Here is a 24,948-nt window from a genome sequence, read left to right on the forward strand (position 1 = left end):
GGCTAATTTTTGTGTTTTTAGTAGAGACGGAGTTTCACCATGTTGGCCAAGCTGGTCTCAAACTCCTCACCTCAAGCAGTCCACCCGCTTTGGCCTCCCAATGTGCTGAGATTACAGGCACGAGTCACCCCACCCGGCCTTTCTAAACTTTTTAAAACTAATTTTTTAAATATTAAATGTGTAATATATGCTACTGGCAAAAAAAAAAGTTTAAAACTTTGCAAAAATGTATTCAGCAAAATATTAAAGTACCATTATGACCTACCCCACCTTGCAAACAGATTCTTTTCTATCTATCCAGTGAGGTTTCAGGCACATACATGCATTTATATAAATGTAACAGTTTAAGTGTAACTAGGTTATTATTATTTTATTTTTACATAAATGGTATATTACTCATACTGTTCTACAACTGTACAAAACAAATCTTAGCATATCTGGGCCAGCTTTCCATACAAAAAATTTAGATCTAATTTATTCCTTTTAAAAGCTGTATAGTAGGCCAGGCGGTGGCTTATGCCTATAATCCCAGCATTTTGGGAGGCTGAGGTGGGTGGATTGTTTTAGCCCAGGAGTTTGAGACCAGCCTAGGCAACATAATGAGACCCCGTTTCTACAAAAAATTAAAAAAATTAGCCAGGTGTGGTTACATGCACCTGTAGTTTTGGCTCCTGGGCAGGCTGAGATGGGAGGATTGCGTGAGCCTGGGAGGTGGAGGCTGCAGTAAGCTGTGATTGCGCCCCTGTACTCCAGCCTGCCTGGGCGACAGAATGAGACCTTGTCTCAACTACATAGATAAATAAAGAGCTGAACAGTATTTCACTGGCTGTGCGTATCAGTATTTATTTTATTTTTATCAGGTCACTCTTGGTGGACATATAGATCGTGTTTTAGGTTTTATTGCTATCAATAATACTGCAATAAATATACTTTTAAAAATAGATCTTTGTAACACAAGCTGATTATGTGCATTTCAGAGTTCATAGGAAATGGCAAATCATTACACATTTGTAATTGTTTCTGTTTCACAGTTCACAATGAGCTTCCTGAAACAGATTGGACTCCCCTCAGACTCAGAACCTCAGAAAGCTCTTCACAGGGACGAGAACAGAGTCCACACTCCGGTGCCTGCAGGGTGTTTGCCGTGCCCACTCAACATGGACTGGCCAGCACCTGCCTTCCCACCAGGTACCCTGTTCTTCAGGAACGCAGAGCATCCTGCAGTTCCTTGATGACGTCAGAATATTTAGGCTACCATAGTTATGCACAGGTTTTAGTCTCTGCCTTGAATGCCTTTCTCGTCCTGATACCGTTTGGCTGTGTCCCCACCGAAATCTCATCTTGAATTTGTAGCGCCTGTAATTCCCAGGTGTTGTGGGAGGGAATCAGTAGGAGATAATTGAATCATGGGGCGGTTCCCCCATACTGTTCTCGTGGTAGTAAGTCTCGCGAGACTATCTTCTCTTACAAGGTGAAACCCCTTGTCAGTCTTTCTTGTCGTCGCTTCCTAAGATGTGTCTTTCGCCTCCTGTCATGATTTTGAGGCTTCCCCAGCCACGTGGAACTGTGAGTCCACAAAACCTCTTTTTCTTTATAAATTAGCTGGTCTCAGATATGTTTTTATCAGCAGTGTGAAAATGGACCTCCTTCTCACTCTTCAAGAGCCTTAATTCTTGTGAAGCCTTTTTAAAAATTTATTTTATTTTTGATTTTTTGAGACGAAGTCTCGCTCTGTCTGTTGCCCAGGCTGGAGTGCAATGGCGCGATCTTGGCTCACCGCAACCTCTGCCTCCCGGGTTCAAGCGATTCTCCTGCCTCAGCCTCCCGGGTAGCTGGGATTATAGGCAGCATGCCCGGTTAATTTTGTATTTTTAGTAGAGACGGGGTTTCTCCATGTTGACCAGGCTGGTCTCGAACCCCTGATGACCTCAGGTGGTTCATCCTCCTCAGCCTCCCAAAGTGCTGGGATTACAGGCCAGAGCCACCGAGCCCGTCCGTGAAGCCTTTTTAAATTGATACTCCAGGTAAAATCAGTCACATCATCTTCCTTGTCCCCAGAGCTCTATCTATAGCCCTTGTTACACTGTATCATACTTATTGGGTTTAGGTGTCTGTTCTACCACTAAACTATAAGTTCCTTGAGGCCACTTTTTTATTTATTTTTGAATTCACAGTGTCTAAGCCTGTTGCAGGGCAGGTGGGAGCAGCTTGATAAGTGATTGCTGAATGAATAAGCAAACAAGCAGGGGAAGAGGAGGAGATCTTAAATACATCGGTTACGGTCTTGCAAATGGTTACTCAGAGCAAATGAAAATGGACAGCCATGCACAGCAAAGACTGTACATCTAATTACCTTCTCTGCTAAATTGGGCTATTAGGTTTAGCATGAATAAAAATAGTAGCAGATGGGCTTATTTAGCATTTACCCTTTCCATTAGTTTAATGTGATATTCACATACTATTTTCTTAGTACACGTGCTATAAATAGAAAGCCTATAATTTGATTAGGTGTTCAATAAGTAACCATATCAATCCAGTAACACAACGATTGTTAATAAGGTTACCAATTAATGTAAGAAAGAACATTTTTTAGCTGGGTGTGGTGGCTTATGCCTGTAATTCCAGCACTTTGGGAGGTTGAGGCCGGAGGATTGCTTGAATCCCGGAGTTCAAGATCAGCTTGGGCAATATGGTGAGAAACCATCTCTACAAAAAAGAAAATATAAACAAATTGGCTGGGTGTAGTGGTGTGCACCTGTGGCCCAAGCTACTTGGGAGGCTGAGGTGGGAAGATAACTTGAGCCCAGAAGATTGAGGCTGCCATGAGCTACGATGGCACCACTGTGCTCCAGCCTGGGTGACAGAGCAAAACCCTGTCTCAAAAAATAAAAAATAAAAGAATTTTATATAAATATTTCCTATAATAGATTTAGATATTTGTGGCTGGGCACAGTGGCTCATGCCTATAATCCCAGCACTTTGGGAGGCTGAGGCAGGCAGATCACTTGAGGTCAGGAGTTCAAGAACAGCCTGACCAACATAGTAAAACCCCATCTCTACTAAAAATACAAAAAAAAACAATTGGCTGGGAGTGGTGACGCGTGCCTGTAATCCCAGTTACTCAGGAGACTGAGGCAGGAGAATCACTTGAATCCGGGAGGCACAGGTTGCAGTGAGCAGAGATCATGCCACTGCACTCCAGCCTGGGCAACAGAGCCAGACTCCATCTCAAAAAAAAAAAAAAAAAATTTAGATATTTGTAAACTTTACTAAGTACCTAATATGTCCTTGGCTTTCTAGTAGCCTCTTTTGTGTGAAGTTAGTTATTATGACAAGCAGAGAGTTTAGTATTATTCCAATTTTATAAGTGAGGAAATAGGCTCAAATAGGCTGAATATTTTGTCCAGCACCAAATATGCTAGTTTGTACACCAAGAGATAAAAGTCTGGATGCAGATTTTCTGATTTCAAGTCCATTGCACTACTCGCTATCTTGCAGTTGCCCTAAATGGCACACTTCCTTCACTTCTGAGAATTTTCACCTATTTTACTATATGGCCGCAATATGGAAAGGATCTACTCTTCTAAGATACACAGAACTGGTCGAACCCTGACACCAGCATAAATGTGTCTGTGTGGAACCATCACATTTATCTGAAGGTTGGTGAAACAGGTCAGTGTTTCCAAGAGGTGATACCAGTAATGAGATGGGTGATTATCTCATGAAATAGGAGCCAGGAAAAGTCATTTGTGTCTGTGGGAAATAATACAGAGCCAAAATTCTATCTTCTTTTCTGGTGAGTGGTATTTGTAAAAACAATTACTTCTAGTTGGAATAATGAAAATGAATTTCAAACTCTGTCAATTTCAGGTTGCTTATTTCACAGTCACGGGAAGAGAGATGACATTTAAGGGCCAGGACTTAGCAAGACAAATGTCAAGGATTTTGTTTTTGCTGTTTTTACTACATCTTTTAAATGCTTTCCTAGAGGCAGAAGAGTGTTTTGTTTGTTTGTTTTGCTTTTTTATGTATAGAGGGGGTCTTGCTATGTTGACTGGGTTGGTCTTGAAATTCTGACCTCAAGTGATCTTCCCGCCTTGGCCTTTTAAAAAACAGAATCATAAACAAACATGCAGAAAGGTAGATTCCAACAAAGATTCCAACAAATCTTTGTTAGAAGCAAAGATTAATAGATGAAATTTTGCAGGGGTCCAGTTAGATTTCTTCCTCGTAATAGCTGCTTGCCTCACTGTATGTCCATAATTAAGACTTCAAAGTAATTATATCTTGTGAAGTCCAAGAATTACAATTGTAATTATAAATTCTTTTTTTTTTTTTTTTTTTTGTGTACACATTTAGTTTTATTGTAACAAAGCAACTTGTACACTTTTAACGTTTAAAACTGAGCATCATCTTTCCTTTCCAGTGAAACAAAAAGAAAATTTAAAAATAAACAGGAACAAAATTACAATAGAGAATGTCAATTCCAAATAAGATCCTACAGGTTCTGCTGATTCTCCCATTGAGTGGCAGGGCTCAAGTCATCATTAGGAGAGAATTTATTTTTAAAAGTGTCATCTTAAACTGCAAGGATGTCTGTCAAATATCACAATTAAACATGCCAAAGGAGAAGCCATGTTGTCAAAATGCCCACTTAACCCACCCAAACATCTCAAACCCACCCTTTGCTGACCTTCTATAACCCCATTTTTTTAAGTTTTTTTTTTTCTTTTTTTAAACAAGAGAAAGTAGACAGATACATGTTGGTAAATGCTAACTGTCCATATTCACATAGAGACACAGTGTACTCTCTGAGCCCAATATACAGAGAAAGGAGGAAAAAAGCTAGAATTCTATGCACTACTACACAGGGGCCCAGCACCCTCCAGCTTCCAGCAGAGCGAAGGGAGCAGGGTTTTCTTTTTTCCCACAGAGCTCGGTGGTGGTGATTCCATACAGTTTTTGTTGAGACAGGAAGGGATAAAAATGAACTTCCAACAGAAAGGGGTAGAGACTCTTTTCCCATTGTATTCTGCTCAAGGTATTTCCCCCCAAATAAGTTGAGAACCATGGAGTAGAGAAAAGAGACCTCAAGAACAGGGTGACTGAGCACAAGAGGAAAAAAAAAAAAAAAAAGACTGCAACTTGCTCCCAGGGACTGGAGAAAATTTAAAAAAAGGAAGGTTGGAATCCATCAGTGTTCTATTAGTCATCTTCTCCTTCATCCTCCTCTCCTTCCTCCCCTTCATCATCATCTTCATCTTCTTCACCTTCATCCTCATCCCCTTCTTCATCAATATCTTCTAATCCTTCCTCCTCTTCATCATCATCATCATCTTCTTCTCCTTCTCCTTCTTCATCATCCATATCAGGAACCAAGTAGTACTGTAATGGGTTTGGCCAAATATCATCTTTGATGACCTCTCCTAACTCATCAGCACCTGCATCAGAATGGTCAGTAAACCAGGTAAAGAAGCTCTCTGGTTCCTCATGCTGCCTCTTCCTGCTGGCTTTATTCTGCGTTTGACTTGAACGTTTCGTCAAATCCTTTCCAGATTTCCATTTGATTTCGGTGGACTTTGAAGATGGATCACCACTCTCATTCAGATGAAATTCTTTGGAGAGAACTTTATTTTCAAAGTAAGGATTTTCATCAAAATAAAAATCTATTCTGTAACCTGATTTAATATCTTCAAATTCTGTCACTTCAACTCTGGTCAAATAATGCAGTGCCTCTTCGTCTTCCTCCCCAAGCAGTGCAGACACTTGTGGATGGTTGACAAATGTTGTTACCCAAAAATTTGGGATTTTGGCGATCAGTTCTGACCTCTTCTGAAAAAATGGTTGGCGGAGTTTGTTATATTTCTGTTCTACTTTCAAAATCTCCTCACTGGCTTGTTCATTAAGTCTGTCTATTTCATTTTGTACTTCATCAATGTGTTCAATTGCTTCTTGCTGTTCTTTTTCTCCCTTCTTCGGCAAGCCTGCAGAGGCTGATGTCTCCTCCGGTCCCAGAGCAGGCGGTGGTCTTGGTTTCTTCTTTTGAGGCAGGAGTGGAGACTGGCGTTTAGGGGCCATGCTGTTAGGGAAGTCCTAGAACCAGAACACGAGTCTCCTCACCCGTCCGGAAGCAGGCTGAACTCTGATGTAATTATAAATTCTTTAAAAATATATCTTTGTGGCCGGGAGCAGTGGCTCACACCTGTAATCCCAGCACTTTGGGAGGCCAAGGTGGGTGGATTGCTTAAGGACAGGAGTTTAAGACCAGCCTGGCCGACATGGTGAAACCCCATCTCTGCTAAATATACAAAAATTAGCAGGGCGTGGTGTAGTCACACCTGTAGTCACAGCTGAGGCTGAGGCATGAGAATCACTTAACCTGGGAGGTGGAGGTTGCAGTGAGTGGAGATCAAGCCACTGCACTCCAACCTAGGAGACAGAGCAAGACTGTTCAAAATAAAATAAAATAAATCTTTGTGATTCCACTGTACCATGAGGAATTACAATTAGGAAAACCATGCAATTCTGACCTACAGTCTAGGTGCAAATTGAAGGAGCTGTTACAGGAGGGAGGGTGACATTGCTCCCTTCAGATCATCCCTTTCCACCATTGCTGGACTAGGATGAGCTACCAGAGGTGTTAATGCTCTTAGTGGGCGTGCCAACTCTCACCGCCCCTGAGCTCCGAATCCACCTTTCATTGCCCTGTTTGTGATACTGGAACATTTCTACCTGGCCAGCTGGCATGAGCTTAAGCCTTGTCAGTCCAGAGGGCTGGAGGAACACTGCAGCAGGAAGGCACTTGCTGTGGTCTGAGTGTACTCCCCAGATTCATATGTTGGAACATAATACCCAATGTGACAGAATTAAGAGGTGAGGCCTTTGGGGAGTGATGAAGCTATGAGGGCTCCACCCTTGAGGATGGGATTGGTGCCCTTATGAAAGAGGCTCAGGTAAGCCTTCTGTTATGTGAGGATGCAATGAGAAGGTGCCATCTTTGAAGCCAAGAGCCAGCCCTCACAAGATGCTGAACCTGCTGGTGCTTTGATCTTGAACTTCACAGCCTCCAGCATATAGGCGGTAAATTCCTATTGTTTATAAATGACACAGTCTAGCATATTTTGTTATTGCAGTCTGAATGGACTAAGCCAAGGATCTTCTGTTTGTTCTAGACACCCAGTGGTGCTCACTCTAGTGAGTTTCAGAGCCACTACCCCTCCAGTAGATTCCCAGTGATTTTCACATTTCAGCATCTCCCAGTGGGCAGTCATCTTTTCCCTGGTTCTCCAATGGGCAGAGACTCACTGGGTTCCACCAGCAAACCTTAGCAAATTTCTCCATCACCCAGTGGGCATGGCTGTACTGTCTTCAACAGCGTCTGGATCCCAGCCCTGGCTGGGGACCAGTTCCCTCTTCTGGGTTTCTTTCTTTCTTGGGTGCTCCACCCCGACCCCAGAGGTAGTGGCTGTTCCTGCCACTTCCTTTACCTATATTCTTCAGGGTTCTCTCTATCCCTTAGGAGGTAATCCTCTGTTACACTGAGTCATTCTGTATATTGAACTCCTCGTTAAATTTACATGGTGGTTCCTTTATCCTGACTGGATCCTGACTGACCCAGGGAGCTATACCCCTAACAATTCATAGTAAAGGATATCATTTATTGAGGGTTTCTTTTTCTTTTTTTCTTTTTCTTTTTTTTTTTTCTTTTGAGATGGAGTCTTGCTCTGTCTCTAGGCTGGAGTGCAGTGGCACAATCTCGGTTCACTGCAACCTCTGCCTCCTGGGTTCAAGCGATTCTTCTGCCTCAACCTCCTGAGTAGCTGGGACTTCAGGGGTGCGCCACCACACCCAGCTAATTTTTGTGTTTTTAGTAGGGACGGGGTTTCACCATGTTGGTCAGGATGGTCTTGATTTCCTGACCTCGTGATCCACCCGCCTCGGCCTCCCAAAGTGCTGGGATTACAGGCGTGAGCCACTGCACCTGGCGAGGGTTTCTTATATGATGACACTGTGTTAAGCACGTTACAAACATCTGATTTAATCGTACCAATAGCACTTCAATGTAGATATCATTATCTTCATTTTCAGATGAGGAAATTCAGGTTCAGTGTTGCCCAAGTAAGAAATGAGAGACCTGTTCTAATGGACTCAAGGCCTGTGTTGTTAACCACTGTACTCTGAAGAATTACCATTAAGTAGGCAACGCAGGCCGGCGCGGTGGCTCACGCCTGTAATCTCAGCACTTTGGGAGGCCAAGGCAGGTGGATCATGAGGTCAAGAGATCGAGACCATCCTGGCTAACATGGTGAAACCCCATCTCTACTAAAAACACAAAAACAAAATTAGCCAGGCGTGGTGGCAGGTGCCTGTAGTTCCAGCTACTCTAGAGGCTCAGGCAGGAGAATGGCGTGAATCCAGAAGGCAGAGCTTGCAGTGAGCCGAGATGGTGCCACTGCACTCCAGCTTGGGCGACAGAGCAAGACTGCATCTCAAAAAAAAAAAAAAAAAAAAAAAAAAAGGGCAATGCAATCTTGACCTAACTAACATGTAAATGCCAGTGCATGGGTGTAGTCTCCATTAGACAGAGATGAACATGCCACTTTCATCCACAGCTGAAGTCGCACGTTTTCTTGGATAAAACGTAAATAACTTCAATTGCCTTCCATCATAAGTATTCAGTCAGCTCTAGGGCAGACTGCCTTGATAGTTTTCAGCCAATAAACTTGTCCCAAGACAAAAAAATAAAGGCAATCTCTGGTTGGTCCACAGATAGTCTGCAGTTTTTGTTCCATAAACCTTCCCTTACCATTGTTCAGTGACATTTGATTTATCGGTGATTGATTGCCCTAGTGTACAAGTAAGTTTCAGCTGGGCTTCTCACTAAGCTCACTCATCTGAATTATTCTTTGACAGTTATTTCGGGAGGACCTACTGAGATCTGCTCACTGGAATATATTCATAGGCGTCTACAGAGACATGCAGTTTGTGAGCACTCCTCATCGGGACCCCACGCGTCAGAGCTTGCCTTGTCTGGGTCCCTCTGGTGAGTATCATTTTGTACCACAAGGTCTTTGGATCTTGGGTGCTGATTATACTTCCTGGCCAAGTCTAGTTCTTCTGTGTCCATGTCCATCTTGTATGGGGACAGGGGAGCTGCTAGACAGATCAAATCATGACAATTCTCTGGAAGCGCAACTTTCGGAGAACCCCAAGGCCATCTTCTCCCTCCAGAAGCTGACAGACTGCTAGCTTTCATAGCTACTGGGAGCCCCAGACTTGGTTTTCAAGACTACTACAGTTACAGAGAAGGTGTGGGAACAGTGTAAATTAAACTGTCACAAAGATCATAGTTCTTACCAACATTCAACTGGTTTTCTTGAATAAATACTCCTTGGATCGTCGCAAGCCTTTGATTAATTTCCAGAGTTCTGAGATAGTTAATTTTGACATTTTTGGCCTGTGTTCTCATCGCTTTTAGGGAAGAGGAGATTTTTGGAGATACTAACTCCATTATTCCAGAAGTGCTTTGACAAAAAGGTTTAAGTAAATCCTAAATTTGAACGCTTAATTTGACTAACAGTCTTTCTGAGTAAGTACAGCAGAAAACAGCAAAAGGCAAAAATCACAGAAATCTGCTCTAAATTCCACCAGAGTTGCTGTATCTTGCCCGAGGAGATTTTCCATTGTGCGAGTATGAAGCTATGTTTCTAAACAGATAAATTAGTAGTATTACATATAAAAAATAACTCTAGCTCCCACCTCCATGTCCCTCTACTTAAGAATCCCTGGGCTCAATGCCTGTGAAGACCCTTCCCAATATGAGCATGTTATAACTCATGACATATGTCACATAAAATCCACTGCAGTTTGCATATTGACGTGTGCAAATGCCGATATGGAAAGTGTTTATCTACAACCTTAAGTCCAAGAATTTGTGGGAAATAAAAACAAGTTGGAGACTCACATGCGCATTTGTATGAGAGATTCTGCTTATCTGACTATCCTTGAACCCCTCTATTTGTTCCTAGTTTTAATAGTTTTATTTCTATCTAGTTGTTATCCTCATTAAAATGAATAGAATTTCCTCAGTTGAATAATCCTGTGAAGCTTGATCTATAAAATAGCCAGGCACAGTGGCTCCTGCCTGTAGTCCCACCACTTTGGGAGGTTGAGGTGGGATGACTGTTTGAGCCCAGGAGTTCAAGACCAGCCTGGGCAACAGAGCAAGATGCCATCTCTACAAAATGTAAAAAATTAGCTGGGTGGGGTGGTATGCACCCATAAGCTTACTCGGGAAGCTGAGGCAGGAGGATCACTTGAACCCAGGGTGCTGAGGCTGCAGTGAGCTCTGATTATGCCACCACACTACATCCTGGGTGACAGAACAAGATACTGTCTCTAAAGAACAGAAAGAAAGAAGAAAAGAAAAACAACCATCATCCTGTTCTACTACCAATTTTTCACTGTGTAGGTACCACTACTTTTAACTCTTTTAACTAATTTTGACTGATTTTTATTTGCATTTTTCCCTGTTTCCTTAAATAACACACTTCTATTGCTATTCCTTGTTTTTTTAAACTTTAGGTATTACCTAATGGCTTCCTGCTGTGGTGTATGAGGAGATAGCTTTTTCTCCCTCACATCCCCGTGCCCCCACCCTTCTGGTTGAGCAATATTGTAATTTTGGTTAGAACAATAGTCAGTGTTCCATTACGAGGACTATGTAAATACCATTGGTAGATAGCTATATAATATACTTAGAAATTTTCCTTTCTGACCCAATGTTGTATTTTCTCTGGAACTAATAATTATCTTCTTTAATATGCTGAATTTTCTTTATTCTTACCACTGATTTATCTCCAAACTCTCCCCAGTTTGTATAAATCTCCTCTCAACATTTCCGTTTTTCTTTGTCTTCCTTTTTCCTTTCCTTCCTCCTTTTCTTTTCTTTTTTTTTCTTTTGACAGAGTCTTGCTCTGTTGCCCAGGCTGGAGTGCAATGGCGCAATCTCAGCTCACTGCAGCCTCCGCCTCCCGGGTTCAAGCAATTCTCCTGCCTCAGGCTCCTGAGTAACTGGGATTACAGGCATGTGCCACCACACCTGGCTAATTTTTTGTATTCTTAGTAGAGACAGGGTTTTGCCATGTTGGTCAGGCTGGCCTCAAACTCTTGACCTCAGGTGATCCACCTGTCTCAGCCTCCCAAAGTGCTGGGATTACAGGCGTGAGCCACCATGCCCAGCCCTTCCCTTTGTTTCTCCAAAAAAAAAAAAAAAAAAAAAAAAATCTCAGTGGGAGCCTTCTGATATGCTCCAAACCACACCAGGAGATGTCTGGGCCAACTGCCATCATAGGCTCTCTTTTGACCATCATCCTGGGAGTTCTTTTGTCTTTCTCTTGGGCTGGAACCCCACATTTTCTCTTTTCTGGGTTCGCTATTATTTTGATAGAGTGCATCTTCCATGAGCTTTGTGAGTAAGTTTTACGGAAGGTAATTGTTTGAGGCCTAAAAATGTCTAGATTCAGTCCTTCTGCTTGGTTGATAGTTGAGCTAGGTACGAGATTCTAAAATCTTGTTTGGAACCTGAAATCACTCCATTCTTTGCCTAGAATTGTGGAATAAATACCGTCAGACGAGGCCGGGCGCGGTGGCTCAAGCCTGTAATCCCAGCACTTTGGGAGGCCGAGACGGGCGGATCACGAGGTCAGGAGATCAAGACCATCCTGGCTAACATGGTGAAACCCCGTCTCTACTAAAAAATACAAAAAAAAAAACTAGCCGAGCGTGGTGGCGGGCGCCTGTAGTCCCAGCTACTCGGGAGGCTGAGGCAGGAGAATGGCGTGAACCCGGGAGGCGGAGCTTGCAGTGAGCGGAGATCACGCCACTGCACTCCAGCCTGGGCGACAGAGCGAGACTCCGTCTCAAAAAAAAAAAAAAAAAAAACCGTCAGACGAAAGTGATCATTTCACAACCCTTCTCATTCTTTTATCTTCCTTCCCCTCACCTAATTTATCACTGTTGTTGCACTGAAGATATGAACAACGATGTTTGGCACTGAAGCCAAATAAACCAGAAACATGGCACTGCAGTAAGACAAGAGAAGTTTGCTGTGTACCCAGCACTGCTGGGAGATGCAGAGAAGCCAGGGGTGGTATTCTCATTCACAGAAGACACCTAAGCATAGGAACAAATGCACAACATCATCAGAAATAAGCATCATTAATCACATGTTTTCTCTGTGTGCAAAAAAAAAAAAGGCATATGTCCCCATAGCTGTGGGCCAGTGGATCAGGAATTTTCTAGAAGTGACAACATTTTTACGTGGGTTCAGTTCTTAGAGTTCCATTTATTTGACGTAGAGCAACAACAAAATGCTCAAAGAATGAGATCCTACAGTATCAACTGTAGATAGCCAGGCAGAACAGAGCCCCTCAAGAGTGGGCTTGGAAATGTCTCAAGAAAGCCTCACCTGATATACATGAAGCAAGATTGGTTACAGTTTTGTTTGTTGTTTGCTTGTTTTCTGAGATGGAGTTTCACTCTCTTTGCCCAGGCTACAGTGCAGTGGCACGATCTCGGTTCACTGAAAACTCTGCCTCCCGGGTTCAAGCATTTCTCCTGCCTCAGCCTCCCAAGTAGCTGGGATCATAGGTGTGTGTCACCACACCCAGCAAACTTTTTTTTTTCTTTTTTTTTTTGAGACAGAGTCTCTCTGTGATGTCCAGGCTGGAGTACAATGGTGTGATCTCAGCTCACTGCAACCTCCGCCTCCCAGGTTCACGTGACTCTCTTGCCCCAGCCTCCCGAGTAGCTGGGACTACAGGCACACACCACTATGCCAGGCTGATTTTTGTATTTTTAGTAGAGATGGGGTTTCACCATACTGGCCAGGCTGGTCTCAAACTCCTGACCTCAAGTGATCCACCCACCTTGGCCTCCCAAAGTGCTGGGATTACAGGCATGAGCCACCATGCCCAGCCAACTTTTATATTTTTAGTAGAGGTGGGGTTTCACTGTGTTGGCCAGGCCGGTCTCAAACTCCTGATCTCAAATGATCTGCCTGCCTCTGCCTCCCAAGATGCTAGGATTACAGGCGTGAGCCACCGCGCCCGGCCAGTTAAGTATTGATGAATTAGATGGGTGACGGGTACATGAGAGTTTATTGAGTAATTTTTCTCTACCTAAGTTTCAAAATGTTTTATAGGTAAAAAAGTTTGAGGAGGTAAGAAAGCTTCATCCAAGTGTTCTGCTTCACTTATCAGCCTCACTATTAGGAATTATTTAGTAATTAACTGTCCTAAACTCCTCGTGTTGGCCAAAAATATTCAGCCAGTCCGGGGTAAGTTTTCTGTGTGGCAAGACTCACCTCTGCCATTTCACACTTGTGTGCACACACTATACACATATACTCAGTCAGTCACACACACTCGCACCTCCCCACTGCACTTCTGCTGTCAGAGTGTCCTTTTAGACACTGGGAGCTCTCTGGCATGGCAGAGAGATGACTAGAAGCACAGGCAGGAAGTACGTCCACTAAGATCTTTGGCAAATCCTGTCTTCCCCAGTCCTCCGTTTCTGCATCTGAAAGAGGGGTCATTGCCATAAGGACTTAAGTTATTTCTCCCATGATCCTCTGGTTAAATGACCTGCTGGGGCTATGGCCCTTGGTCTTATTTGCATCTTGCTCTTCACAGTTGGCCACAGGCTAGAGCACAATGTTTGACATGAGGCTGGACAAGTGGACCAAGATAATGTGCCAGGTGCAGTGATGGGAATGGAGAGGGCTTGATCAAGGGATGCCTTCCTTGGTGATTTTTTGAATGTGTGTGATGGCAATGATGGTCTTCTGAAAATACTGCCACTAAGAATTAAGAAAGCTTCAAATGGTCGGGTGTGGTGGCTCATGCCTGTAATCCCAGCACTTTGGGAGGCCAAGCAAGATGGAAGGATCACTTGAGCCCAGGAGTTTGAGACCAGCATGGGCAACATAGTAAGACCCTGTCTCCACAAAAAATAAAATAAAAAATTAGCCAGGCGTGGTGGTGTGCACCTGTGGTCTCAGCTACTTGGGAGGTTGAGGTGGGAAGATTGCTTGAACCTGGGAGATCCAGGCTGCAGTGAGCTGTGATCATGTCACTGCACTCCAGCCTGGGTGACAGAGCAAGACCCTGTCTCAATAAAAAGAAAACAAAAAACAAAGCCTCAAAGTGTTTAGAGTCCCATCACAGGTCTACCTGCACTGCCTCTCTGGCATCTGTTCATTGATTTCTTTTCCTTCTTCCCCGGAGAGTAGCTTGAAGTGTGTTCTGTACCTACTCACTTAGAGCCTAGTCTAGAGCCCCATTTGATGTTGGGTGCCAGACCTAGCCATTCTTCTAGAATTTACCTCTGCATAAACTGGCGCCTGTGGCAAAGGACCCACCCACGTGCAGAAAGGTTTAGCACAATGTTATTGGTAAAAGCAAAATCACAGAGTTGATTTCCACCCACAGGGAAATGGTAAATAACATGGGTCCACTCACACTGTGGTCTTGTGCTGCTTGAAGGGCAGGGGCTGCTGTAAATGTGGATGTGTTGAGTGAGGCGAGGTGAAATGAGCTTCTATTGTGTAAACACAGGGACTCAGGTATAATAATACAAATATTTAATATTTATCAGTACTTGTAATATGCAAGACTCAGTTCCAAGCACTTTATATGTATTAACTCATCTAATTCATCTTCCCACAACCCTATGAGGTAGAATTTTTCATTTTTCCTGTATTTCTCTTATTTTGCTGAGTGCTATGAGGTGTTTTTGTGTTTTTTGTTTTGAGACAGAGTCTCGTTCTGTCACCCAGGCTAGAGTGCAATGGTGTGATCTCAGCTCACTGCAAGCTCCACCTCCCGGGTCCAAACGATTTTCCTGCCTCAGCCTCCTGAGTAGCTGGGATTACAGGCGCCCACCACCACCCCGGCTAATTTTTGTATTCTTAGTAGAGATGGGGTTTTGCCATGTTGACCAGGCTGGTCTTGAACTCTTGACCTTGTGATCCACCCACCTTGGCCTCCCAAAGTGCTGGGGTTACAGGCATGAGCCACCACGCCTGGCCAGCTATAAGGTATTTAATAGATATTAATATCCCTTTTTTACAAACGAGCAAATGGAACTTGGTCAATGTTGCACTGATAGTGACTGAGCCAGGATTCAAACCCAGCCCTGACGCAGAGCCCTGCATTGAACCACTGAGCGCGCGCGCACACACACACACACACACACACACACACACACACAAACACATGCACACTCACATGCATAGAACATTTCTGGAAGGATGTAAGTATCAGTGGTATGGTATCAGTGGCTACCCTGAGGGAGGGTGGTCTTAGGGAGTGGGTGACTTAAGTAAGAACAAAATATTTATAATTGAACACCTTTTGGTATTTATCATGTATCTTTTTTAAAAAAATGACAGGTTTTTAGTACATTTTTAAAAGTCACATGGTGTGAAGAATAAGACAGGAGCAGTCACATATCACATCCATGAGTCTAACGCACAGAATATTTCTCTTTCCTTGTCCCTCACTTTTTACCTAAAACTCCTAGCCAGCTTGCCATTGACCTTAAATCCTAATATAGATTGAACATTTGTGTCCCTCCCAAATTCATATCCCAGATTCCTCCCAGGGTGGCGGTATTAGGAGGTGGGGACTTTGGGGAGTGATTGAGTCATGATGGCGAAGCCCTCGTGAATAGGACTCGTGCCCGTAAAGAAGAGGCCCCAGAGAGCTCCCTTACCCCTTCTGCCATATGAGGACACAGCTAGAATGTGTCTGTAGACGCCTTGATCTTGGATTTCCCAGCCTCCAGAACTGTGAGAAATAAATTTCTGCTGTTTATAAGTCACCCATTCTATGACATTCTGTTTAGCAGCCTGAACAATTAGGACAAATCACTAAAACATAAAAAATTCTTGAAAATGAATTATTATATTTAGCTGTAGTTAATGTCATCTTTTTAAAATTATAGCATGAGAATAGCTTTAATAACATTTGTATGATAAAATAATTCCCCTCTAGTAATAATTACACTTATTTCTACAAACCAATTATTAAGCCCAGATTTACCAGTGTCAAGAAAGAGTTTCAGTATTTCCTTGTGCCTGGCATAGCACAAAAGCATTGCATGTAGTAAGTATATACATTACGTTTGTTTTTGAGATGGAGTTTTGCCCTTGTTGCCCAGGTTGGAGTGCAATGACGCCATCTTGGCTCACTGCAACCTCTGCCTCCCAGGTTCAAGTGATTCCCCTGCCTCAGCCTCTGTAGTAGCTGCGATTACAGGCATGCGCCACCAGGCCCAGCTAATTTTGCATTTTTAGTAGAGATGGGGTTTCACCATGTTGGCCAGGATGGTCTCAAACTCCTGACCTCAGGTGATCCACCCACCTTGGCCTCCCAGAGTGCTGGGATTACAGACGTGAGTCACTGGGCCCGGCCTACACATTACTTTTTTGTCTGTAATGTGACCCAGTGGAAAACCTGCAACGTGACCAACAGTCCTAATTCATAGAACTATGGTTGTAACAAATCACAGATGAGTCAATCCTGCCTCGAATGTTTGGTATGAAAAATTCATTACGTCACTTATAGACTCCCTAGAGATTGTTAAAAGTTGCTCATGAAGCCAGCTGCCTGAATGATGTGACAATTTAGCAGTAGAAAATTGTTTCAAACTGACCACTGAGCCAAGAAGTTTCTTAGGAATTCGTGGAATGAGATTGTTGAAAGAGCTCTCCAGCCATCTGCCAGTCTACTCATTATCAGTTCTAACAGGCCCTCAGAATCGCCTGGGGGTCTTTTTGTTGTTGTTTTTAATACAGATTGCTGGGTTCTCCACAGAAAGTTTAGCAGCTCTGGGGTGGACCCAAGCATTTGCAATCCATTGCAGTTGATTTCTGCAAATTTGGGAAGTGCTGGTCTGGTTTATCTATTTACTAATAAAGTTGTAACTCATCTCATTGTGCAGTTGTGAATGACCTGGGTAGACAGTGAATAATGAAATGCCCTATAACACTTTTAAGGACATATCCTGCTGCATTGAAATAGACTAGATGAATTACAAAATAGGAAATAATGATTCACGGGTTTATCAATTTCTACTTAATAAAAGGTATTTGCAAGGCTGGGCATGGTGGCTCATCCTGCAATCCCAGCACTTTGGGAGGTAGAAGTGGGTAGATGACTTGAGGTCAGGAGTTCGAGACCAGCCTGACCAACATGGTGACACTCTGTCTCTACTAAAATAATACAAAAATTAGCCAGGCGTGGTGGCACAAGCCTGTAATCCTAGCACTTTGGGAAGCTGAGGCAGGAGAATTGCCTCAACCTGGGAGGTAGAGGTTTCAGTGAGCCGAGATCATGCCACTGCACTCCAGGCAGGATGACAGAGCGAGACTCTATCTCAAAAAAAAAATAAAAAAGTATTTGCAGATGTTGTAATAGAGGCTATACAGTGTAGTGCTCAAGGTTCTGGAGTCAGGCCGCTTAGCTTCAAATCCCAGCTCCACTTTTTCCTATCCACAGGACCTTGGACTCATTTTCCTGGTTTCATCCTCTGGGCCTCATTTTCTTCGTCTACAAAAATGGTGGGAGCAGAGGACTCTCATGGAGTTAGTTGTGAAGCTTGAATGAGTTAATACTTTTAAGCCCTCAAATCACAGTCTGACATTTAGTAATTACTTGGCAGACATTCACTGTTATTTTGTGTGATCTTCACAAGGTATATTTCCACAGTTTTATGACTGCGGAAATTGAAGTTTGGAGAGTTTAAATTGCTTGCCCCGGGTCAGATGAAAAAATCGTGGAAACTCAAAACCAGATTTCCTGACTCCAGATTCTATGCTACCTGGCTTTTAAGTATTTATTATTTTAACATTTTAGATTTGTCTCTCATTCTTGCCGAGAGGATTTGTGATAAGAATTTAGTATTGATTGTCTGGACGATTCTAGAAATATACGAAAAAGCAGAAAGATATGCGTCAACAAGAGAGAGAACTCACATCAAAAACAGCTATTGACCAAGTAGGAGAAGCTTTCAACATAACAAGTAAATGACATGTGTTAGGATATGCATGAGTGTGAGATTGACTTAGATAAGTGAGGTTATGACAAAAATAAAAAGATAAGAGTGTGCTTTTGCCTGATCTGCTACCAATGAGGGTGACATCAAAATTCAGACAAGGGAGGAAGTTACTACCATTTTACATGTACAGTTTCCAAGTACCCATTTAGCTTCTGCTGGAGACCCTGGGTAGACTATTACCATATCATTGTAAAGATACAGCCCCCTCAAATAAATATAATGGATTTCAGCTCAACACAGGGATGAAATTGAAGAGACCACCCCCTCAGTATTTGTTTGTTTGTGTTTTGTTTTGTTTTGTTTTGAGACCGAGTCTTGCTGCGTCCCCCAGGCTGGAGTGCAGTGGCGCCATCTTGGCTCACTCACTGCCCCCTCCATCTGCCAGGTTCAAGCGATTCTCCTGCCTCAGCCTCCTGAGTAGTTGGGATTACAGGCATGTACCACCATGCCTGGCTAATTTTTGTATTTTTAGTAACATGGGATTTCACCGTGTTGGCCAGGCTGGTCTCTAACTCCTGACCTCAGGTGATCTTCTCCCCTCGGCCTCCCAAAATGCTGGGAAGACATGTGTGAGCCACCGCACCTGCCCCCCTCAGTATTGTTGGCCATATGAAAACAGAAAAGTATAAGCCCTATAATTTCTTTAATTCAACCTTGCCAAGAGGTTATAACTGAAGCCAGTAACTGCAGACCCTGGTTGCCATTTGTTTTTTAAGAAATTCAGGCTGGGCATGGTGGCTCACTCCTGTAATCCCAGCACTTTGGGAGGCTGAGGCGGGCAGATCACGAGGTCAGGAGTTCAAGACCAGGCTGGCCAATATGCTGAAACCCCGACTCTACTAAAAAAAATACAAAAAAATTTTTTTCAAAGAACTGGAGCAGCTGACATGGTTCTTTGAGATGACAAGCTTTCAGCCAGCCATTAGGCTCTCTGAATAGGCAAGGAAAAGGTTACTAAATATTTACAGACCTGTTACTGTAAAAGTGAAGTTAAATCTATATTTATTCTGCATCTCATTATCTTAAAGTTGAGTTTTTAAATCCTTTGTTAAAAATAGTGAAGAGCTTTCTCATAAATTAAGAGGTTATTTTTAGTAATTCTAAAGAGTACTTTTAATTTAGATTCTAAATATGTGTTATGTGAAACTTGGTTCATTAGAATTTTTGGAAAAAACTTTATTCTCTTCTATAAAACTATAGAAATATATATATATATAGTTTTCAAAAAAACTATAAATTTATAGTTTATTTCCAGTTTATAACTATGATTGAAGTAGTGCTTGATTTTACCTACTACATTTGTAATAATTTACTAGGTGTTCACTAATCTAGCTTTATTTAATTAAAGATCTGTGTAAACTCTCTTAAACTTAGGAACAAGGTTGAAGACGTTTATCACTTGTAAAATTCTGTGGTTTTTTGTTTGTTTTTTTGTTCTTACAAATAAAAATAAAAGGTCTCTGAGTAAAAGTCTTGACGTATGTATTAGTAGGTAGTCAGAAATGACTTGGAAGTTTTGACCAAAATATAGCATGCCTGCATTCGGGTATTGAAATCAGCTGCACAAAAATCAGTATGCGAGGAGAGAGAATGAGTTCCGTGGGGTGTGGCTGATTGCAAGCTAATCTGCCAGCAGGGTAATAAGTCTGCTAGAAGCTTCAAGGCAGTCTTGCGCTTGATCCGCGAAGCTGCAGAGAACAGAGAAAGGCGATCACATCTGCCCTACTTTGCATCACACGTGAGTGCTAAGTTAGGATCCGAGCACCATATATATATATATTTTTGAGACGGAGTCTCGCTCTGTGGCCCAGGCTGGAGTGCAGTGGTCTCATCTCGGCTCACTGCAAGCTCTGCCTGCCGGGTTCAGTCCTTTCTCCTGCCTCAACCCACCGAGTAGCTGGGACTACAGGTGCCCGCCACCACACCCGGCTAATATTTTGTAGTTTTTAGTAGAGATGGGGTTTCACCATGTTAGCCAGGATGGTGTCCATCTCCTGACCTCGTGATCCACCCACCTTGGCCTCCCAAAGTGCTGGGATTACAGATGTGAGCCGCCGTGCCCGGCCGATCCAAGCACGTTTTAAGAGGAAACCCAAGAGCGCAGAGTGTGGCCCTGTGTGGCAGCCATGAGAGTATGCAGCTGGGATCTCCTGCAAGAAGAACTTGCTGTTCAGCAGAAAGGGATGCAGGTCCCGGCAGCCCCCAGCTGCAGTACCTTCAGATGCGACCTTAGCTCTGGAACTGAAGCCACACTCTAGCCGGGCAGCTCTCAGCCAATCCCTGAGTATAGTGGGAGCCCGGCCAGCTCCGCTCACCATGAGACTCTGCAAATGGGTGATCTTGGAGCAGTGGATGCTTGGACGAGACTTTGTGAAACCTACAGCCCAGGCCGAGGCCCTTCCTGCCCAGTGCCGCTTCCTTCCCCTGTGCTTTCCCAGGGCTCAGATGATCACGGTGGTCTGAAGCCATTTCCTTTTCATTCCCCTTTATCTTTCACAGGCATCCCTGTCCCCTAACAAATCACTCGCACTCCTAACTCCCTCTCAGCTTCTGCTTTCTGAAAAACTCGGACGACACATCAGAGAAAAGCGATCAAAATTGAAAAGAGAGACTGAGGCCCAGTGACGAATGGCGATGTTTATCCTGGCAGCGGGAGAAGTGAGGAAGCTGCCAACTTTCTGGAGGTAGCAGAAGGGGCTCCAGACTAGACCCCAGAATCGTGGGGTTGATCTGAGCTTTGCCACAATACACACATTATATGACCCCACCTAAGCTTTCCAGGCCTTGCTCTTTTCACCTGTAAAATGAGGGACTCGATCAATAGTTTTTTTGGGTTTTGTTGTTTGTTTTCTCAGGCTGGAGTGCAGTGACACAATCTCGACTCCTTGCAGTCTTCCTCTCCTGGGTTCAAGCAATTCTCCTGCCTCAGCCTCCCGAGTAGCTGGGATTACAGGTGTGTGCCCCCAAGCCTGGCTAATTTTGTTTTTTGTTTTTTGTTTTTTGTTTTTTTTTTTTTTTTTTTGAGTAGAGACAGGGTTTCATTATGTTGGCCAGGCTGGTGTTCAACTCCTGACCTCAAGTGATCCGCCTGCCTCAGCCTCACAAAGTGCTGGGATTACAGGCGTGAGCCACCACACCTGGCCAATAGTTCTTAATTACTTTACCCTCCCAATCACTCTATCAAAGAAACAAAATACAGCAGGACAGAAGCTAACACTGTGTATTTTTTCCTAGAAGAATGTTTCAGTGTTGCAGCCTGTTTATACTTTCAGAGTGGATATAAAAAGCCTCATAAATTCTGGAAGAGGCCCCCTAGGTGATGTTTTCAGATACCATCCAGCTTTAAAATTCTTTAGGTTTATGAATAAGTGAGGGCTTGTCTCATAAAAGAGGGAGCAGATTTCTTTTGGGCTGAATGCTGAAATAAAAGTAGTTATGGGAAAGAGGATTTCAATCCACACAGAGAATTTTTTAACATCCGAACTGTCCAAAAGTGAGATGGACTGTTGCTAGAAGTCGTAAGTGCCTATGTTAGTTTGCTGGGGCTTCAGTAACAAAATACCACAGACTGAATGGCTTAAACAAACAAACAAAAAAAACCACCCGTATTTCCTCACAGTTCTGGAGGCTGGAAGTCTGAGGTCAAGGTGTCGGCAGGGTTGGTTTCCTGTGCAGCCTCTTTCCTCAGCTTACAGGTGTTGCTTTTGTTGGGCCCTAACATGGTCTTTTCTCTGCATCTTTGACCTAATCTCCTCTTCTTTTTTTAAAAAAATTATTTTTTAAATTATATTTTTGAAATTAGAAAAATAAAAAAATATATAGAGAGAGATGGGATCTCACTATATTGCCCTGGCTGGTCTCGAACTCCTGGGCTCAAGTGATCTGCCCACCTTGGCCTCCCAGAGTGCTGGGATTATAGGTGTGAACCACTTTGCCTGACCAGTCTCCTCCTCTTTTAAGGACATCAGTCATGTTGGATTAGGACCTACTGTAAAGACCTCATTTTAACTAAATTACCTCTTTAACTCCTTATCTCCAAATATGGTTATGCTGAGAGTACTGAGGGTTAAGGTTTCAACATGTGAATTTGAGGGGACACAATTTGGCCCATAGCAGCTCCTTCATTGGAAATATCTAGTGTCTGTGTCAGACATTTGCAAGACTGCGTTTCCTTCACTGGGGTGCCACCAGTCCCTCTCACGTTTGCAGCCCAATTTTGACTCGTGTACATGTCTTACACTGGGTTCCCCTGGAAACAGGCCTTTAGCAAGGATTCCAGCACAAGTAGTAATCTATTTGCAGCGTGATTCCAGGAAACAATGGTTGGGGATGGGAAAATGAGTCAGGAGAGGAAAGGGTGGCAACCAAGCATGCTTTATGAAAGCAGTCATTGCTGAGGACCCCTGGGCCATGGAAAGATGCTCTCCAGTGTTTCCCCACCCATGGGGTGGAAGAGCAAGGGCATTTTCCACACACTTCACTGTTGAGGGCTGCACTTTGGGGACATTCATTTGCTGGCATTTCCATCCTGCCCCTGTACAGGCCAAACAAATCACCAAAGCCAGAAAGAACCTCCAAACAGAGTGTCAGGTGCAGACAATTGGCAGTCAGGCCAGCATTCATGAAAGTGGCTCCTGCCAGGAGATATGGGCACAGCACAGACACCTTCTCCCATAGTGTAAAAGTTATTTTAGCCACAACAGAGGACGGACTCCCTTAAGGTGACTTATAGCTGACTGAATGTGCAGGAGAGCAGGTGGCCAGTTGGTCTAGAGTGGACATCGTCTGCCATGTGTGGGAGGTGAGAGTGTGCGCACAGCAGCATAAAAAGATCATTTGTTTCTTGGAACATACGAGAGCTTTCTATCATAAGGTCAAGGCTGTTCTTTCAAACGATTCTATTAAAAAACCATTACCATTTGAAAGTGCAATCAAATAGAGTGAAATCATCCTGATGTTATCCAATCCCTTAAAGTATGCAGCAAAAAAATTTTAGTGTTCAAAATTGTACTTTTATGTCAAATAGAATGACATAGAACTATATTCTTCATATATTGTGTTGTTTGGTAAAAAACAATGTAGAAAGTATGAAGAGTATGGGGTGTGTGTGTGTGTGTGTGTGTGTGTGTATTTTTAAGGTATATCTGTAATCATGTTTGTTTATACAGGGATTATCTCTAGAAAGATCCCCAAGTCATTGGCAGCAGTGGTTGCCTGTGGGAAGGTGGCTGAGTTGTGAGTTGACTCCGCTTCCAGTCTACCCTCATTTTAAGGTGCCATCCTGACCGTAGAGGTTAGGAAGATGAAGACTACTTTCTCTGACTCCTTTGCAGCTAGAATCTTGAAAGTGAATGTAGTTCCCTCAGTTGGAGATGCTCATGTGCGATTTGGGAAAGAGAAGAGAGGCACAGGGCCTCTTCCTGCTGCAGCATTTGCTGCTAGGCAAGGCCATGGGGCATGAGCAGCTGAATTCTACATTTCTGTGCCAGTGCCTACATGCTGGTTGCTGAGAGGCAGTTGTGGTGATGGTGGCCATATTGGTTTCTTGACCTCTGGGTCACAGGCATGGTGGCTGCTCTTGAACTGCATAACTCCAGGGGTAGCTTTTTGACAGTCCCTCTTCCAGTCCTTCCCTAGATTTTGTAAACATCAAATTCCTTGTAAACATCAAATCCCTTTCTGCTGGAAGTACCTACAATGAAACCCTCACTCATGCAGCATTAGAACTGGGTGGGATGAAATGGAAGAGAAACTTAATTTTTACTCAATACCTTTAAAAAATGATTTTTTCTGAGGACTCTGTTCTGTTCCATTGGTCTATATCTCTGTTTTGGTACCAGTACCATGCTGTTTTGGTTACTGTAGCCTTGTAGTGTAGTTTGAAGTCAGGTAGCGTGATGCCTCCAGCTTTGTTCTTTTGACTTAGGATTGTCTTGGAGATGCGGGCTCTTTTTTGGTTCCATATGAACTTTAAAGCAGTTTTTTCCAATTCTGTGAAGAAAGTCATTGGTAGCTTGATGGGGATGGCATTGAATCTATAAATTACCTTGGGCAGTATGGCCATTTTCACGATATTGATTCTTCCTATTCACAGCCATCTGATCTTTGACAAACCTGAGAGAAACAAGAAATGGGGAAAGGATTCCCTATTTAATAAATGGTGCTGGGAAAATTGGCTAGCCATAAGTAGAAAGCTGAAACTGGATCCTTTCCTTACTCCTTATACGAAAATTAATTCAAGATGGATTAGAGACTTAAATGTTAGACCTAATACCATAAAAATCCTAGAGAAAAACCTAGGTAGTACCATTCAGGACATAGGCATGGGCAAAGACTTCATGTCTAAAACACCAAAAGCAACAGCAGCAAAAGCCAAAATTGACAAATGGGATCTCATTAAACTAAAGAGCTTCTGCACAGCAAAAGAAACTACCATCAGAGTGAACAGGCAACCTACAGAATGGGAGAAAATTTTTGCAATCTACTCATCTGACAAAGGGCTAATATCCAGAATCTACAAAGAACTCAAACAAATTTACAAGAAAAAAACAAACAACCCCATCAAAAAGTGGGCAAAGGATATGAACAGACATTTCTCAAAAGAAGACATTCATACAGGCAACAGACCCATGAAAAAATGCTCTTCATCACTGGCCATCAGAGAAATGCAAATCAAAACCACAATGAGATACCATCTCACACCAGTTAGAATGGCGATCATTAAAAAGTCAGGAAACAACAGGTGCTGGAGAGGATGTGGAGAAATAGGAACGCTTTTACACTGTTGGTGGGATTGTAAACTAGTTCAACCATTATGGAAAACAG

At 43.1% G+C, this 24,948-nt stretch overlaps 1 protein-coding gene across 1 annotated transcript; it reads right to left on the reverse strand.

Moving 5' to 3' along the window:
• Nucleotides 1-4,544: 4,544 nt before the first annotated feature.
• LOC135968135 (protein SET) lies at nt 4,545-6,094 on the reverse strand. Its single transcript, XM_065533406.2, has one exon. The coding sequence runs from the start codon at nt 6,076-6,078 to the stop codon at nt 5,206-5,208; it is 873 nt and encodes a 290-aa protein (XP_065389478.1). The 5' UTR covers nt 6,079-6,094; the 3' UTR covers nt 4,545-5,205.
• Nucleotides 6,095-24,948: the final 18,854 nt, after the last annotated feature.

The sequence above is a fragment of the Macaca fascicularis genome, chromosome 17, assembly GCF_037993035.2.
Source record: "Macaca fascicularis isolate 582-1 chromosome 17, T2T-MFA8v1.1".
Classification (NCBI taxonomy): domain Eukaryota; kingdom Metazoa; phylum Chordata; class Mammalia; order Primates; family Cercopithecidae; genus Macaca; species Macaca fascicularis.

What these genes read in the sequence shown, in the direction of transcription:
- LOC135968135 (XM_065533406.2), bottom strand. Translation starts at nt 6,078, where the DNA reads ATGGCCCCTAAACGCCAGTCTCCACTCCTGCCTCAAAAGAAGAAACCA.